The sequence below is a fragment of the Eubalaena glacialis genome, chromosome 4 (assembly GCF_028564815.1).
Source record: "Eubalaena glacialis isolate mEubGla1 chromosome 4, mEubGla1.1.hap2.+ XY, whole genome shotgun sequence".
Classification (NCBI taxonomy): Eukaryota; Metazoa; Chordata; class Mammalia; order Artiodactyla; family Balaenidae; genus Eubalaena; species Eubalaena glacialis.
Genome location: NC_083719.1, coordinates 176,155,341 through 176,174,102, shown reverse-complemented (window position 1 = coordinate 176,174,102; position 18,762 = coordinate 176,155,341). Strand labels below are relative to the sequence as shown.

The 18,762-nt window shown below is 47.8% G+C and overlaps 2 protein-coding genes and 1 pseudogene across 3 annotated transcripts; 2 read left to right on the top strand and 1 right to left on the bottom strand.

Annotated features, from left to right (window-relative positions):
* Positions 1-12: 12 nt before the first annotated feature.
* Positions 13-954, bottom strand: LOC133090332 (olfactory receptor 7G1-like). Its single transcript, XM_061188706.1, has one exon. The coding sequence runs from the start codon at positions 949-951 to the stop codon at positions 13-15; it is 939 nt and encodes a 312-aa protein (XP_061044689.1). The 5' UTR covers positions 952-954.
* Positions 955-4,554: 3,600 nt separating this feature from the next.
* Positions 4,555-5,636, top strand: LOC133090331 (protein SET-like). Of its 2 annotated transcripts, XM_061188705.1 has the most exons (2): positions 4,555-5,412; positions 5,454-5,636. In XM_061188705.1, the coding sequence occupies exons 1-2, from the start codon at positions 4,599-4,601 to the stop codon at positions 5,459-5,461; spliced, it is 822 nt and encodes a 273-aa protein (XP_061044688.1). In that variant the 5' UTR covers positions 4,555-4,598; the 3' UTR covers positions 5,462-5,636. The 2 variants fall into 2 exon arrangements, with proteins under 2 accessions (XP_061044688.1, XP_061044687.1); XM_061188704.1 differs by having other exon boundaries at positions 4,555-5,636.
* An 11,210-nt stretch (positions 5,637-16,846) lies between these two features.
* On the top strand, positions 16,847-17,582 carry LOC133090674 (serine/arginine-rich splicing factor 3-like; annotated as a pseudogene).
* The last annotated feature ends 1,180 nt before the right edge of the window (positions 17,583-18,762 follow it).

The following is an 18,762-nucleotide window of genomic DNA, read 5'->3' as shown; positions in this document are numbered from 1 at the left end:
CAGAAGACACAATCACAGAAGAGAAGGAGTCCTAATGATGAGTTTCCTCAAGGCTCCTTTCATGTTCCTGTTCCTCAGGCTATAGATGAAGGGGTTGATCATTTGAGGGACAACAGTGTACATCATTGAAAGCACTGCAGTGTTTCTGGAAGAGTTAGTAAGAGCAGAACTAATGTACACTCCAAAACCTGTCCCAAAGAATAAGGACACAACTGAGAGGTGAGAGCCGCAGGTGGAAAAAGCTTTATACTTGCTACCCACTGATGGCATTCTCAAAACAGAGGGCATTATTTGAGTATAAGAGAAAATGATTCCACACACAGGAATACCACCAAATATGCTAGTTGCCAAATATATCAGGATATTATTGATGAGGGTATCAGAACATGCAAGCTTGATGACCCGAACAACTTCACAGAAGAAGAGGGGGATTTCCAGATCTGTGCAGAAGGTCAGCTGCAACAGCATCAGACTGTGAAGCAGGGCATCCACAATAAGAATGAACAGGGAGAGTAGTATTAGCAGACCACAGAGGTGGGAGTTCATGATGAGCGTGTATCTCAGTGGATGACAAATGGTCACATAGCAATCATAGGCCATTACTGCAAGAAGACAACTTTCCAAACTAGCAAACACCAGGGCAAAGAAGATCTGTGTAAGGCAGCCTGTGTAAGTGATGCTTTGATTCTGTGTTTGGATGTTCAGTAGCATCTTTGGGATAGTGGTTCTGCTTAAACAGATGTCGTTAATAGACATATTAAAGAGAAAGAAGTACATGGGAGTGTGGAGTTGGGAGTCAGAGCTGACAGCCAGAATGATAAGCAGGTTTCCCAGGACGGTGACCAGGTACATGGAAAGGAACAGGCTGAAAAGGAGGGAGCGCAACTCTGGATCCTCTGTCACTTCCATAAGAAGAAAATCTGGAACACGTGTTTTATTTCTCTGTTCCATATTGTTGATGAATCTGATGGAAAAGATGGAATGACAAGACAATCAAATGTGTGTTTTCTAGACCAGAAGCATAAAACCATCTTGGGAATAAAGAAGGGGATTGAAAGAGGACAATTAAAAACATGTGCCTTGAAAGAGAAAAACAAATGTATATTAACGCATATATGTGGAATCTAGAAAAATAGTGCAGATGAACTGGTTTGCAAGGCAGAAATAGAGACACAGATGTAGAGAACAAATGTATGGACACCAAGGGGGGAAAGCGGGGGCGGGGTGGTGGTGGTGGGATGAATTAGGAGATTGGGATTGACATATATACACTAATATGTATAAGATAGATAACTAATAAGAACCTGCTATATAAAAAAATAAAATAAAAAATTACATTTATAAAAAAATTCCAAAGGTCAAAATAAAATAAAATAAAATAAAATAAAATAGAATAAAATAAGAAGATGGGATTTAGCGTCTCCCCAAAACTAGGGCACCTGCCGGCCACTGGTGGGGGACCCTGATGCCCAAGGAGATGGGAGGAACCCCCAAGTGAACCAGTAGGATGTGGGGGGTCAGAGGGGTGAGGAGAAGTGGAGGCCAGACAAGATCAGCACCCCTGAGGCCAGGGAGATCAGGACAGGTAGGTGGGAGGGGCCCTCTGGGAGGAGCAGGAGAGGAGGGCATTTGCCCCACCCACTCGGGCACAGGGAACCTGCTGAGTTCCAGGCCGGTCCCCTGCCCTCCAAGGCACACCCCCCGCCCCCGGCTGCATTGGTCCTGGGAACATAGGAAGGAGGCCAAGGGGAGAACAGGAGAGGCAGTTGGGAAGGGCCCTCCAAGACAGGAGAAGCAGGAGAAGCAGGAGAGGTGATGAAGGCATTGGCCCCACCCACTCAAGCCCAGGAAGCCTGATGGGCTCCCAGATGAGGTCCCCTGCCCTCTGAGAAAAGGGGTGAGGGGCACACCTGGGCCCCTTCTGTTCCTTGAGCCTAAGTCTCACCCCCTACAGCCCCCAGGCCTTTTCCAGCCCTGTGGGTCCTAAGCATAGGCCCCGCCCACCACAAACCTCACCCTTTCTTAGGACCTGCCCTCCACAGCCAAGGCCTTTCACCCCCTTTTTTTCCCTTTTTTTTTCTCTTCTTTTTTTTTTTTTTCTCTCTTCCCTCCTCCTCTTTTTTATGATTGTGGTACTGTTGTACCTTCCAGTTGTTGATTCATCTATATTTTTATTTTTATATTCTTTCTAACATATCTGTTAGTTTCCTACTCTAATTTTATTTTTTACTTTGTTATTGCTCGCTCTCTCTTTTTTTTCTGGCCACCCCATGTTGTTTGCAGGATCTTGGTTCACTAGCTGGGGGTCAGGCTGAAGCTCCTGCAGTGTGAGCTCCTCAGAGAACCTCAGACCCCAGGCAAGATTCATTGGAGTGAGGTCTTATGGAGGTCCTCATCTCAGAATGAAGACCCAGCTTTACCCAACAGCCTACAAACTCCAGTGTTGGAAGCCTCAGGCCAAACAACCAGTAAGACAAGAACACAATTCCACTCATAAAAAAAATTTTTAGGGCTTCCCTGGTGGTGCAGTGGTTGAGAGTCTGCCTGCCAATGCAGGGGACATGGGTTCGAGCCCTGGTCTGGGAGGATCCCACATGCCGCGGAGCAACTAGGCCCATGAGCCACAACTGCTGAGCCTGCGCGTCTGGAGCCTGTGCGCCGCAACAAGAGAGGCCGCGATAGTGAGAGGCCCGCGCACTGCGATGAAGAGTGGCCCCCGCTTGCCGCAACTGGAGAAAGCCCTTGCACAGAAACGAAGACCCAACGCAGCCAAAAATAAATAAATAAATTAATTAATTAATTAATTAAAAAAAATTTTTTTAAAAATGAGATGGCAAAACAATATGTCACAGATGAAGGAGCAAAGAAAAAACCTACACGACCAAATAAGTGAAGAGGAAAGCGGCAATCTACCTGAAAAAGAATTCAGAGTAATGATAGTAAAGATGATCCAGAATCTCAGAAATAGAATGGAGGCATAGATTGAGAAAATACAAGAAATCTTTAACAAAGACCTAGAAGAACTAAAGAACAAACAAACAGACATGAACAACACAATAACGGAAATGAAAAATACAGTAGAAGGAATCAATAACAGAATAACTGAGGCAGAAGAACGAAAAAGTAAGCTGGAAGGCAAAATGGTGGAAATAAATGTCGAGGAGCAGAATAAAGAAAAAAGAATGAAAAGAATTGAAGACAATCTCAGAGACCTCTGGGATAACACTAAATGCACCAACATTTGAATTATATGGGTCCCAGAAGAAAAAGAGAAAAATAAAGGGTCTGAGAAAATATTTCAAGAGATTATAGTTGAAAACTTCCCTAACATGGGAAAGGAAATAGTCACCCAAGTCCGGGAAGCACAGAGAATACCACACAGGATAAACCCTAGGAAAAACACACCAAGACTCATATTAATCAAACTTACAAAAATTAAATTCAAAGAAAAAATATTAAAAGCAGCAAGGGAAAAACAAAAAATAATATATAAAGAAATTCCCATAAGGTTATCAGCTGATTTTTCAGCAGAAACTCTGCAGGCCAGAAGGGAGTGGCAGGATATACTTAAAGTGATGAAAGAGAAAAACCTACAACCAAGATTACTCTACCCAGCAAGGATCTCATTCAGATTCGATGGAGAAATCAAAAGCTTTTCAGACAAGCAAAAGCTAAGAGAATTCAGCACCACCAAACCAGCTTTACAACAAATGCTAAAGAAAATTCTCTAGGAGGGAAACACAAGAGAACAAAAAGACCCACAAAAGAAACCCAAAACAATTAAGAATATGGTAATAGGAACATATATATCGATAATAACCTTGAATGTAAATGGATTAAATGCCTCAACCAAAAGACACAGACTGGTTGAATGGATACAAAAGCAAGACCCATATATATGCTATCTACAAGAAATCTACTACAGACCTAGGGACACACACAGACTGAAGGTGAGGGGATGGAAAAAGATATTCCATGCAAATGGAAATCAAAAGAAAGCTGGAGTAGCAATACTTATATCTGATAAAATATACTTTAAAATAAAGACTATTGCAAGAGACAAAGAAGGACATTACATAATGATCAAAGGATCAATCCAAGAAGAAGATAAAACAATTATAAATGTTTATGCACCCAACATAGGAACACCTCAATACATAAGGCAAATGCTAACAACAATGAAATGAGAAATTGACAGTAACACAATAATAGTAGGGGACTTTAACATGCCACTTACACTAATGGACAGATCATCCAAACAGAAAATAAATAAGGAAACACAAGCTCTAAGCGACACAATAGACCAGGTAGATTTAATTGATATTTATAGGACATTCCACCAAAAAGTGGCAGAATACACTTTCTTCTCAAGTGCACATGGAACATTCTCCAGGATACATCACATCTTGGGTCACAAATCAAGCCTCGGAAAATTTAAGAAAATTGAAATCCTATCAAGCATCTTTTCTGACCACAACACTATGAGATTGGAAATCAATTACAGAAAAAAAAAAAACTGTAAAAAACACAAATACGAGTTCTCAGAGCTCCTGGTACGAGCTTCTTCCCTTGGGTGGATTCTTGGCTTTTCTCCCAGCATGGCCCCCAAACACCAGTCTTCACTTCCACCCCAAGCAAAGAAACCGAAGAAACCGAGACGGACTCCTGCCTCCAGGCCAGAGGAAACGTCTGCTTCTCCGAACTTGCCGAAGGAAGAAAAAGAACAGCAAGAAGCAATTGAACATATTGATGAAGTACAAAATGAAATAGACAGACTTAACGAACAAGCCAGTGAGGAGATTTTGAAAGTAGAACAGAAATATAACAAACTCCGCCAACCATTTTTTCAGAAGAGGTCGGAATTGATCACCAAAATCCCAAATTTTTGGGTAACAACATTTGTTAACCATCCACAAGTGTCTGCACTGCTTGGGGAGGAGGATGAAGAGGAGCTGCATTATTTGACAAGAGTCGAAGTGACAGAATTTGAAGATATTAAATCAGGTTACAGAATAGATTTTTATTTTGATGAAAACCCTTACTTTGAAAATAAAGTTCTCTCCAAAGAATTTCATCTGAATGAGAGTGGTGATCCATCTTCAAAGTCCACTGAAATCAAATGGAAATCCGGAAAGGATTTGACAAAACGTTCAAGTCAAACGCAGAATAAAGCCAGCAGGAAAAGACAGCATGAGGAACCAGAAAGCTTCTTCACCTGGTTTACTGATCATTCTGATGCAGGTGCAGATGTGTTAGGAGAGGTCATCAAAGATGATATTTGGCCAAATCCATTACAGTACTACTTGGTTCCGGACATGGATGATGAGGAAGGGGAAGGAGAAGAAGATGATGATGATGATGAAGAGGAAGAAGGATTGGAAGATATTGATGAAGAAGGGGATGAGGATGAAGGTGAAGAAGATGAAGAGGATTATGAGGGGGAGGAAGGAGAGGAAGATGAAGGAGAAGATGACTAATGGAACACTGATGGATTCCAACCTTCCTTTTTTAATTTTCTCCAGTCCCTGGGAGCAAGTTGCAGTCTTTTTTTTTTTTTTTTTCTCCTTCTCCTCTTGTGCTCAGTTGCCCTGTTTTTGAGGTCTCTTTTCTCCTTTATACCATGGATCACAACTTGTTTGGGGGGGAAATACCTTGAGCAGAATTCAGTGGGAAAAGAATCTCTACCCCTTTCTTTTCCAAATTCATTTTTATCCCTTCCTGTCTCAACAAAAACTTTATGAAATCAACACCACCATGCTCTGTGGGAAAAAAGAAAAACCTCTGCTCCCTTAGCTCTGCTGGAAGCTGGAGGGTGCTAGGCCCCTGTGTAGTAGTGCATAGAATTCTAGCTTTTTTCCTCCTTTCTCTGTATATTGGGCTCAGAGATTACACTGTGTCGCTATGTGAATATGGACAGTTAGCATTTACCAACATGTATCTGTCTACTTTCTCTTGTTTAAAAAAAGAAAAAAAAACTTTAAAAAATGGGGTTATAGAAGGTCAGCAATGGGTAGGTTTGAGATGTTTGGGTGGGTTAAGTGGGCATTTTGACAACATGGCTTCTCCTTTGGCGTGTTTAATTGTGATGTTTAACGGACATCCTTGCAGTTTAAGATGACACTTTTAAAATAAAATTCTCTCCTAATGATGACTTGAGCCCTGCCACTCGATGGGAGAATCAGCAGAACCTGTAGGATCTTATTTGCAATTGACATTCTCTATTGTAATTTTGTTCCTGTTTATTTTTAAATTTTTCTTCTTGTTTCACTGGAAAGGAAAGATGCTGCTCAGTTTTAAACGTTAAAAGTGTACAAGTTGCTTTGTTACAATAAAACTAAATGTGTACACAAAGGATTTGATGCTTTTCTCTCAGAACAGATATACCTAATATGACTTTCCAAGTTTGACTTGTATAATGTTATTGTCAAACTTTGTCACCTTAACTTCGTATTTTTTGATATGCACTTTGCAGGATGACCTCAGGGCTATGTTGATTGAGTAAAGGGATTTGAATCAATGTATTAATGTCTCCATAGCTGGGAACCCATCATGGGTACAGTTTGACATCAGTTTCTGAAATTTTTCACATCATTTGGGATATCAGATTGCTGAAAACTCAGTTCTGAATATGTTGTACCCTTGATTTGTAACTCAAATTGGCATTTCAAAATATGGGCTTTTATTTACCTGGATATAATAGTGCCTGCCACTACCATCAGACAGACCTGGGTGCTCTACTGCCGAGTTAATACACAGGGTGATTGTTGGCATGTCTTCACTGGCACTGTAAAATGTGGCCGAGAAGACAGGCTTTCAGAGTAAGAAGTCCGTATTGGTGGTAAGAAACTCAGGTTAGGAGTACTTTTGTCTCAAAGTACCAGCTCTTTTAGCATATAGTTCTCAAATGAGACCTGTCTGTGTGAATCTGGGGGAGATGATGGACTCTGCTCTGTCTGCTAAATGCCATTGTGCATAAATCACATTTTGAGAAGCTACCTAATGCATAAGCTTTTTAATGGTGTAAAATATAGTAGCTAAAATTAAATGCTACTTAGCTTTTTCAGAGATGAATTAATGGACCGCCTGGTCAAATTCAAAGCTTTTTGATGTATAAAAACTTTATAAATGGAACTATTCCATCAATAGGCAAAGTGTAACAAAAACCTGTCTAGATGGATAGTATGTAATTTCTGCACGGTCTCTGTAGCAAATACATCACTGTATACTGGTCAGGAATCTTGCTGCAATAAAGGAGCATAAAGATTAAAAAAAAAAAACAAATACATGGAGATTAAACAGTGCACTACTAAATAACCAAGAGATCACTGAAGAAATCAAAGAAGAAATTTTAAAAATACATAGAAACAAATGATAATGAAAACATGATGACCCAAAACCTATGGGAAGCAGCAAAAGCAGTTCTAAGAGAGAAGTTTACAGCAATTCAATCTCACCTCAAGAAACAAGAAAAATCTCAAATAAACAGTCTACCCCTACACTTAAAACAACTAGAGAAAGAAGACCAAAGGAAACATAAAATCAGTAGAAGGAAAGAAATCATAACAATCAGAGCAGAAATAAATGAAATAGAAACAAAGAAAACAATAGCAAAGATCAATAAAACTAAAATCTGGTTCTTTGAGAAGATAAACAAAATTGATAAACCCTTAGCCAGACTCATCAAGAAAAAAAGGGAGAGGAAGCAAATCAATAAAATTAGAAATGAAAAAGGAGAAATCACAAATGACACCACAGAAATACAAAGGGTTATAAGAGACTACTACAAACTGTTGTATGCCAATAAAATGGTCAACCATGAAGAAATGGACAAATTCTTGGAAAGGTACACTTTTCCAAGACTGAACCAGGAAGAATTAGAAAATATAAACAGACCTATCACAAGTAATGAAATTGAAAGTGTAATTAAAACTCTTCCAACAAACAAAAATCCAGGACCAGATGGCTTCACAGGGGAATTCTGTCAAACATTTAGAGAAGAGCTAACACCTATCCTTCTCAAGCTCTTCCAAAAAATTGCAGAGGGAGGAACACTCCCAAACTCATTCTATGAGGCCACCATCACCCTGATACCAAAACCAGACAAAGATATCACAATAAAAGAAAATTATAGACCAATAGCACTGATGAACATAGATGCAAAAATCCTGAACAAAATACTAGCAAACAGAATCCAACAACACATTAAAAGGATCATACACCATGATCAAGTGGGATTTATCCCAGAGATGCAAGGATTCTTCAATATACGCAAATCAATCAATGTGATACACCATATTAACAAATTAAGGAATAGAAATCATATGATCATCTCAATAGATGCTGAAAAAGCGTTTGACAAAATTCAACACCCATTTATGATAAAAAAAACTCTCCAGAAAGTGGGCATATAGGGAACCTACCTCACCATAATACAGCCTAGATATGACAAACCCACAGCAAGCATCATACTCAATGGTGAAAAACTGAAAACATTTCCACTAAGATCAGGAACAAGACAAGGATATCCACTCTCATCACTCTTATTCAACATTGTTCTGGAAGTCCTAGCCACAGCAATCAGAGAAGAAAAGCAAATAAAAGGAATACAAATTGGAAAAGAAGTAAAACTGTCACTGTTTGCAGATGACATGACACTATACATAGAAAATCCTAAAGATGCCACCAGTAAACTAGTAGAACTAATCAATGAATTTGGTAAGGTTGCAGGATACAAAATTAATGCACAGAAATCTCTGGCATTCCTATACACCAACAACAAAAATTCAGAGAGAGAAATTAAGGAAACAATCCCATTTACCAACACAACAGAGAGAATAAATACCTAGGAATAAACCTGCCTAAGGAGACGAAAGACTTGTACTCGGAAAACTATAAAACACTGATGAAAGAAATCAAAGATGGAGAAATCAAACAGATGGAGAAATATACCATGTTCTTGGATTGGAAGAATCAATATTGTGAAAATGACTATACTACCCAAAGGAATCTACAGATTCAATGCAATCCCTATCAAACTACCAATGGCATTCTTCACAGAATTAGAACAAAAAAAATTTACAATTTGTATGGAAATACAAAAGACCCCGAATACCCAAAGCAATCTTGAGAAAGAAAAACGGAGTTGGAGGAATCAGGCTTCCTAACTTCAAATTATACCACAAAGCTACAGTAATAAAGACAGTATGGTACTGGCACAAAAACAGAAATATAGACCAATGGAAGAGGATAGAAGGCCCAGAGATAAACCCATGCACATATGGTCACCTAATTTATGACAAGGGAGGCAAGAACATACTGTGCAGAAAGGACAGCCTCTTCAATAAGTGGTGCTGGGAAACTGGACAGCTACATGTAAAAGAATGAAATTAGAACACTCCCTGACACCATACACAAAAATAAACTCCAAATGGGTTAAAGACCTAAAGGTAAGGCCAGACACTATAAAACTCTTAGAGGAAAACATAGGCAGAACATTCTATGACATAAACCACAGCAAGATCTTTTTTGATCCACCTCCTACAGTAATGGAAATAAAAACAAAAATAAGCAAATGGGGCTTAGTTCAACTTAACAGCTTTTGCACAGCAAAGGAAACCATAAACAAGACAAAAAGACAACCCTCAGAATGGGAGAAATTATTTGCAAATGAAGAAACAGACAAAGGATTAACCTCCAAAATATACAAACAGCTTATGGAGCTCAATATCAAAAAAACAAACAACCCAATCCAAAAATGGGCGGAAGACCTAAATAGACATTTCATCAAGGAAGACATACAAATGGCCAAGAGGCACATGTAAAGATGCTCAACATCACTAATTATTAGAGAAATGCAAATCAAAACTACAATGAATTATCACCTCACGCCAGTCAGAATGGCTATTATCAAAAAATGTAGAAACAATAAATGCTGGAAAGGGTGTGGTGAAAAGGGAACCCTCATGCACTGTTGGTGGGAATGTAAATTGATACAACCACTATGGAAAACAGTATGGAGGTTCCTTAAAAGCTAAAAATAGAACTACCATATGACCCAGCAATCTCTCTACTGGGCATATACCCTGAGAAAACCATAATTCAAAAGAGTCATGTACCACAATGTTCATTGCAGCACTATTTACAATAGCCAGGACACGGAAGCAACCTAAGCGTCCATCGACAGATGAATGGATAAAGAAGATGTGGCACATATATACAATGGACTATTGCTCAGCCATAAAAAGAAACGAAATTGAGTTATTTGTAGTGAGGTGGTTGGACCTAGAGTCTGTCATACAGAGGAAGTAAGTCAGAAAGAGAAAAACAAATACCGTATGCTAAAACATATATATAGAATCTAAAAAAAAAAAATGGTACTGATGAGCCTAGTTGCAGGTCTGGAATAAAGATTTAGACCTAGAGAATGGACTTGAGGACACGGGGTAGGAGCTGGAAGCTGGAGCGAGAGAAGTCAGACACAGAAGGACACACAGGGTGTGACCTCACTGAGGGGAAACGTCCAGAACAGGTAGATCCACAGAGTCAGAGTGGGTTCCTGGTTGTCAGGGGCAGGGAAGGGGAGGGAATGATAACTAAGGGCGTGAGGGACATTTTTGGGGTGAGGGAAATGTTCCAAAACAGGGCAGTAATGGCGGCTGCACAGCTCAGTAAAGTGTCCCCACGCGCTCCGGTGCAGCCTGTGAGAGCATCGCTCTCAGGACGAAGGGCTGACCGCAGGAAGACTGAACGAGCACGGGGTCCTGGGCCCAGACACTGAGCTGGGGACCCCCCCCCGTGGGGAAGTCACTGGGACTTGCTGAGCCTCCACCGAGACTGACAGCAGCCCCAGGGCCTCACAGCGCGCCGCGCTCCCGGCCCCAGAGCCTACCCTCTGGTTTTCATCACCGCCTGTCACCAGACTTGCATGCAACGTTCCTTTCTTTTCTTTTGTCTTTTTTAAAGGCAACTCTTGAATACATGTGTTTAACATGCAGGGAACCAGTCCTGACTCCTTGATCTGGGGCTTCCAGCCTCCAGAGTCTCGAGGACATCCACTTCCGTTGTTTACGCGCCCAGTGCGTGGGGTTTGATGATGGAAACTGACACCGAGGGCGTCGCCACGTGCGGGGTGACATCAGCGGAAAAATCCCGTGGAGAGGGCCTGCCTGAGGACCATGGCAGAGCCCGGGCCCTCCCCGCCCCCTGCCTGCAGCACCGTGCCCGCACCCTTCTGGGAGCGGAGCTGGTGCATCGCTTGCCAGAACTCATGGAAGTAGGTCTCCAGCTCATCATGCTGCAACAGGGAGGGCGGGTTGGGCGTAGGCTTGGTGAAGTTGGCCACCATGGCTGCGATGGCGATCTGGCGCCTCCCATCCTGCTGCAGGCAGCCCGGCTGCAGGCCAAAGCAGGCCATGTGCCCGGACCTCCCTTCCCTGGGGAGGGACGCGGGTGAGGCCCCGCTTCCACAGAGGAGCCCCGGCCCACGGCCGACAGGTTCCCCCACGCATGCACCGAGGGTAGAGGTCCAGGTAGAACTTGCCGATGGATGACCTTGCCCGAGGCCGCGTCCCGGACCGAGTAGAGCCTCACATCTTCGTGACACATGCTGGCGCCCTCCTCCAGGTCGAAGGTCAGCCCCAGCAGCTCCTGGGAGATGCCCAGCCGCCCGCGCGTGACCACCTGCATGGGGAAGGACTCACTGAGCAGGTAGTGGTCCTCGCGGTAGCGTGTCTCCTCCCCCTGGTTCATGTAGTAGCGCAGGTCCTAGACGTTGATGGGCCCGTCAAAGTGCAGGCCCCGCCTCTGGCACTCGGCCTTCTTTAGCTCCAGGATCACGGCCGCTCCTGCTCCCCGAGGGGCTTCAGCTTCTGGGCCAGCTCATCTGCGGGCGGAGGGGAGAGGCTCGGCTATGTCCCTGTGGCAGCCCTGCAGCCGCCCCCCACCCCACGCCCCTCGAGGCAGAATGAAGGGTTGGGGAAGGCGACCCCCAAGGGCTGACACAGTGGGGTCTCAGGCAGCACCACGTCCAGTCAAGGTCCGCCTGACCCCCGTCCCCCCTGGGACTCGGGGAGGCGGGGTTACCTAGGAAAGTGGCCACCACCTGGGTGGTCTTGGCCATGTTCATCTCCTGCACGGAGTCGGCACGCGTGCTGAACCCCAGCAGGCGGGACTTCTGGGCCTGCAGCCTTACCAGCTCCCCGAGGATTGTGCAGTTCTCCTGGAACCCAGAGCCGGCCGGCGCTGGGGACCGTGGGCCACGCCCTCCCCACGGGCCCCGGGCCAGGTCTCTGCGGGCGGGCAGGGCTCTCAGGCCACTGGCGGGCACAGCCAATCCCCCTCCCTCCTCCTCCTGGCCCGGATTTCTAGACACTTTGGTGCTGTCCTAACACGTGGTCTTTATGAACACAGGTCCTTTTGGAACCAGAAACGCCGTGAACCGTGATGAGGTCTAAGGCCAAGGGCAGGAAGAAATGCGACCAGGCTCTCCAGGAGCCACCCAGGGGCCTCCCCGGGCTCAACAATACAAACTCGGCTGCCGTGCAGACAGCAGCTCATCCCCACGGCGCCCGAACACCCAGCCCCTGGACGGCAAGAGGCCTGTTGCTGCAGGTGGCCCGTGGCTGGCTGGTGAGGCCCGGCCCCAGGCGTACGCCACCTTCTCTGGGGCCACCTCTCCGGGTCTGCGGTGGGGTTCTCCTGGGAGCCCCCAGTCACCACAGGACCAACGTGGCCTCTCTGCAGCCCAAGAAGGTGGGGACACAGGACTGTCCCCCGTGCCCCCCGCATCACCCGCGAGGCCGAGTGAGCACCAGTGGTGTCTGCGGGGAAGATGAAGGGCTCGTGCACAGCCCCCATCTACTGAAGATGCTAAACGGGAGAAGCACAGACTGCAGCCACACGCGGTATGGACCAAACGCAAGTGTCCTTGCAGGAACCGATGTCTGAATGTCAAGGCCATACCCGGGCCACAGTGAGAAGGCCCAGACCCCACGCAAGGCACAGAGAGGGGATGGGGGGAACATCTGCGAATCTGAGCTCATCGGGCATCACCCCAGAAGGAGAGGGAGAGGGAGAGGGAGAGAGCCAGAAGGAGATATGGAGGGAGAGGGAGAGAGAGGGAGGTACAGACGTCTCTCCCTTCCCTGGGGGTTCTCTAGTGCAGCCAAGGCTGAAAACCACTGCATTTCGGGAGATGGGTCCTCGTGGAAAAGTTAAATAGTAGTTCATGGCATTATCGACACATGTTAAAAAGGCCCCAAATCTTGGGGAGTCATGGAGGGGAGCTGGTGGCTGCCTCGTAAACGAGGAGAGATTGGGCGTCAGAGGAGGTGCCTGTGCAGCCCGCCGCTGCCGCCCAGGCCCCACAGACTTCATCTCCCAGCTGTGGTTCCTGGCTGGAAGGCAGCGGGGAGGTCAGGCCGTCCAAGCATCAACGTTGACTTCAGGGCTGATCTAAAAGGCTCCTGGTGTTTGTTGAAGCAGAAAAAAGAGAAAGCAGTGGGGAGAGGATTGGAGGGGGAGGGAGCCCCCATCAGCCCTTCTCCCTGTCTCCCTCTCTCCCTCCCTCCCTCCCTCCCTCTACCTCCCTGCCTCTCACTCTCCCTCTCCCTCCATCTCTCCCTCTGCCTCTCTCCCTCCCTCTCTCCCTGTCCCTCTTGCCCTGTCCCTCTCTCCCTCCCTCCATCCCTGTCTCTCTTTCCCTGTCCCTCTCTCCCTCTCCCTCTTTCCCTCTCCCTCTCTCCCTGTCGCTCTTTCCCTGTCCCTGTTTCCCTGTTCCGCTTTTAGTCTACCTCTTTTCCTCTCCCTCTCTCCCTCCCTCTCTCTCTCTCATACTCCCTCTCCCTCTCCCTCCACCTCCTTCCCTAAGGAGGTGGAGGGAGAGGGACGGGGAGAGGGAGAGAGAGGGGAGAGAGGGAGAGAGGGATAGAGGGAGGGAGGGAAAGACAAAGACGTCTCTCCCTCCCTCCCTCTATCCCTCTCTCCCTCCTTCTCTCCCTCTCCCTCGCTCCCTCTCCTCCCTCTCCCTCCAACTCTCCCTCTCCCTCCATCTCTCCATCTCCCTCACTCCCTCCCAGAGACGGAGAGACGGAGGAAGAGGCAGAGACAAGGGAGAGGGAGAGAGGGAGAGGGAGAGGGAGGGGGGAGAGAGGGAGAGGGAGAGAGGTCTCTTCCTCCCTCCCTTTCCCTCTCTCCTCCTTCTCTCCCTCTCTCCCTCTTCGCTCTCCCTCTTCCTGTCTCCCCCCTCCCCCTCCCCCTCTCCCTCGTCTCTGCCTCTCCCTCCATCTCTCCCTCTCTGGGAGGCAGTGAGGGAGAGGGAGAGACGGAGGGAGAGGCAGAGACAGAGGGACGGAGAGGGAGAGACAGAGGGAGGGAGAGGGAGAGGGAGAGAGGGAGAGGGAGAGTGGAAGGGAAAGGGCGAGGGAGGGAGAGGGAAAGAGGGCGAGACGTCTCTCCCTCTCCCTCTCCCTTCACCTCCCTCTCTCCCTCTCCCTCCCTTCCTCTCCCTCTCTTAGAGGGAGGGAGGGAGAGGGAAAGACAGAGGGAGAGGGGAGGGAGGGAGCGAAGGAGAGGGGGAGTTGGAGAAGGAGGTAGGGAGAGGGAGAAAGAGAGAGGGTGCCTGCTTCCCTCTCTGTCTCCCTCCCTCCCTCTCCGTGTCCCTCTCTTCTCCCTCTCCCTCTCCCTCTGTCTCTCCCTCTCTGGGAGGGAGAGAGGGAGAGGGAGAGGGAGGGAGAGTGAGAAGGAGGGAAAGTGATGAAGGGAGGGAGAGGGAGAGAGGGTGAGGGAGAGAGGGAGAGAAGGAGGAGAGAGGGAGAGGGTGGGAGGAAGAGACCTCTCTCTCTCTCCCTCTCTCCCCCCTCCTTCTCCCACTCTCTCTCTCCCTCTCCCTTGTCTCTGTCTCTCCCTCCATGTCTCCCTCTCTGGGAGGGAGTGAGGGAGATGGAGAGACGGAGGGAGAGGGGAAGGGAGGAGAGGGAGGAAGGGAGAGGGATAGAGGGAGGGAGGGAGAGACTTCTTTCCCTCCCTCCGTCTATCCCTCTCTCCCTCCCTTTCTCCCTCTCCCTCCCTCCCTTTCCTCCCTCTCCTCCCTCTCCCTCTCCCTCCAACTCTCCCTCTCCCTCCATCTCTCCATCTCCCTCACTCCCTCCCAGAGACGGAGAGACAGAGGAAGAGGCAGAGACAAGGGAGAGGGAGAGAGGGAGAGGGAGAGGGAGGGGGGAGAGAGGGAGAGAAGGAGGAGAGAGGGAGAGGGAGAGAGGTCTCTTCCTCCCTCCCTCTCCCTCTCTCCTCCTTCTCTCCCTCTCTCCCTCTTCCCTCTCCCTCTCCCTCTCTCTCCCCTCCCTCTCCCTCTCTCCCTCTTCCTCCCTCTCCCTCTCCCTCCATCTGTCCCTCTCCCTCTCTCCCTCTCCCTCGTCTCTGCCTCTCCCTCCATCTCTCCCTCTCTGGGAGGGAGTGAGGGAGAGGGAGAGACGGAGGGAGAGGGAGAGACAGAGGGAGGGAGAGGGAGAGGGAGGGAGGGAGAGGGAGAGAGGAAGGGAAAGGGCGAGGGAGGGAGAGGGAAGGAGGGCGAGACGTCTCTCCCTCTCCCTCTCCCTCCACCTCTCTCTCTCCCTCTCTTCCTCTCCTAGAGGGAGGGAAGGAGAGGGAGAGACGGAGGGAGAGGAGAGGGAGGGAGCGAAGGAGAGGGGGAGTCGGAGAAGGATGTAGGGAGTGGGGGAAGGAGAGAGGGTGTCTGCTTCCCTCTCTGTCTCCCTCCCTCCCTCTCCGTGTCCCTCTCTCCCCGCTCTCCCTCTCCCTCTGTCTCTCCCTCTCTGGGAGGGAGAGAGGGAGAGGGAGAGGGAGGGAGAGGGAGAGAGAGTGAGAAGGAGGGAAAGTGATGGAGGGAGGGAGAGTGAGAAGGAGGGAAAGTGATGGAGGGAGGAAGAGGGAGAGAGGTTGAGGGAGAGAGGGAGAGAAGGAGGAGAGAGGGAGAGGGAGGGAGGAAGAGACATCTCTCTCTCTCCCTCTCTTCCCCCCTCCCTCTCCCTCTCTCCCTCTCCCTTGTCTCTGCCTCTCCCTCCGTCTCGTCTCTCCCTCTCTGGGAGGGAGTGAGGGAGATGGAGAGACGGAGGGAGAGGGAGAGTTAGAGGGAGAGGGAGAGGGAGGAGAGGGGGGGAGGGAGAGGGAGAGAGGGAGGGAGAGAGGGATAGGGGGAGGAAGGGAGAGATGTCTTTCCTTCCCTCCCTCTTTCCCTCTCTCCCTCTCCCCCCTTTCTCTCCCTCTCCCCCTCCCTCTCCTGCTCTCTCTCCCTCTCCCTCCACCTCCTTTCCTCTCCAGAGAGGGAAGGAGGTGGAGGGAGAGGGAGAGGGAGAGGGAGGGAGGGAGAGGGAAAGAGGTAGAGGCACAGCGGAACAGGGAAACAAGGACAGGGAAACAGGCACAGGGAGAGAGGGAGGGGGAGAGGGAGAGGGAGAGAGGAGAGGGAAGAGGGAGAGGGAGAGGGAACTGGAGAGGGAGAGCGAGAGGGAAGAGGGAGAGAGGGAGAGGAAAGAGAGAGAGGGAGAGGGAGGGAGAGGGAGAAAGGGAGGGAGAGAGGGAGAGTCAGATGGAGAGAGAGAGAGGGAGAGAGAGAGAGGGAGAGGGAAAGAGGTAGAGGGAGAGTGGAACAGGGAAAGAGGGACAGGGAGAGAGGGAGGGAGAGAGGGAGGAGAGGAAGCAGGGAGAAAAGAGAGAAAGAACACACCATCTACATTTCCATCAAATGACACCGGGGATCCTTACACAACCAGGAGAAAATAACACAGGGAGGCTCTTTCTCAGCTGGAACTGGAACTGCAGACGGGGCCAAACACCACCAGGCTGGCCACACATGTCCAGCCGCCGCTCCAGCCCCGTCAGCCGTGAGTCTGGTCACCAGGGCTCTGAGTGTCTGCTCCAGGGAGCTGGGGTTCACCCTCTCACCCGGGAGGCCGGGCCAAGACAGCAGGGCCCCGGGCTGGACACAGGGGGAAAAGCATCCCCACAGGACAGCTTGTGCGAGCAGATTCAGCTGCCAGATTCTAGAGGCCCGGGACCACCCTGTGGCCCATGAAACCCAGGAGTCACGAGGGTCTTGCATCGTGATTCCTGTCCGTTGGACTGTAAAGTTTATGTAGGGCATCTTGGAAACAGTGGTAACAAGGCTGAATTGGAACGAGCTTTAGGCTATTATGGACCACTCTGAAGTGTGTGGGTTGCTAAAAACCCTCCCGGCTTCGCTCTTGTTGAATGTGAAGATCCCCGAGATGCAGCCGATGCTGTCCGAGAACTGGATGGGAGAACACTATGTGGCTGCCGAGTGAGAGTGGACCTGTCGAATGGGGAAAAGAGAAGTCGAAATCGTGACCGCCTCCTTCTTGGGGTCGTCGCCCTCGAGATGATTATCGGAGGAGGAGTCCTCCACCTCCCACACATCTCCAAGATGGAGAGCCTTCTCCGTCAGCCAGAGCAGGTCCCTTTCTAGATATAGGAGAAGAGAGAGATCCCTGTCCCAGGAGAGAAATCACAAGCCGTCCCGATCTTTCTCTAGGTCTCCTAGCCGATCTAGGCCAAATGAAAGGAAATAGAAGACCACTTTGCAAGAGGAGTGGTGTACAGGCAATAACTTCATTTGGCAGGAGTATGTACAGAAAATTCAAGTTTTGTTTGAGACTTGCGAAGCTTGGTGCACTTTTTAAATGTTTTAGTTGTTCACATTTGTTTGTCTCTTGGGACAGTGACACATAAAGGTGTCAATCTCTCTGGTTTGAAATGGGTCCTATGAGGCATGTAATATGAAGAATTGTTACCTTACAATGTTCCCTTAAGCAAAATTGAATTTGCTTTGAATTTTTGGTCTTGCCTAGACTGATAATAAAACTCTAACTCCTGCCCACCTAAAGTGTGATGTTTACTAGTATGGAAACAACACTGGCAAACATTGAAAAGACTTTCTGTAGCTGGGATATGGTATGCAGCTGTAGTTAAGCAAGCAGTTTTTAAAAGGTGCTGTGAACACAAGCCAGCAGGTAAAAATGAAAGCCGCACCCTTACCCTAGATTAGAGGTTTAAAAATTCCACTAGTCTTCACACGGGACAAGAGGTTGTCCAGGGAGTTTAGAATCTAAGAAGTTTCAAGGAAGTTAGTTTACCTTTGAGTTAGGTCATAAGTCCCCTCTGTGATTGCTGTACATGAATACATAGCTCTTTGTAATATTTTTTGGAAATTTGAGATTATCAAGATACCCATGTCCTGCCAGATTAAGAGTATATTGTAGAGCTGAACTTTGAGTTACTGTGCAATTTCTTTTTTCATGCTGTCATTTGTAATATGTTTTGTGAGAATCCTTGGGATTAAAGTTTTGGTTGCAAAAGAAAAAAAGAAAAGAAAAGAATCCGCCTGCCAATGCAGGGGACACAGGTTCAAGCCCTGGTCCGGGAAGATCCCAGGTGCCGCAGATCAACTAAGCCCGTGGGCCACAACTACTGAGCCTGCGCTCTAGATCCTGGGAGCCAGAACTACTGAGCCCCCGTGCCACAACTACAGAAGCCCGCACGCAACGAAGATCCAACGCAGCAAAAAAAAAAAAAAAAAAAAAAAAGACGATACTGGCCAGGTGATCAAGGGTAAAATCGTTTGTCATAAGTCCCGTTGATGGTGTGTATCCTTGATGTGACCTGAGGAGAATGGCATTTTTATCTCTGTCTGGATCTTCCGCCCCAAACCCCATAACTCCAGACCAACCATAAGAAAACATCAGAAAACAA

Bases quoted from the DNA above. Each gene is read 5' to 3' on its own strand.
- LOC133090332 (XM_061188706.1), bottom strand. From the start codon at position 951: ATGGAACAGAGAAATAAAACACGTGTTCCAGATTTTCTTCTTATGGAA.
- LOC133090331 (XM_061188704.1), top strand. From the start codon at position 4,599: ATGGCCCCCAAACACCAGTCTTCACTTCCACCCCAAGCAAAGAAACCG.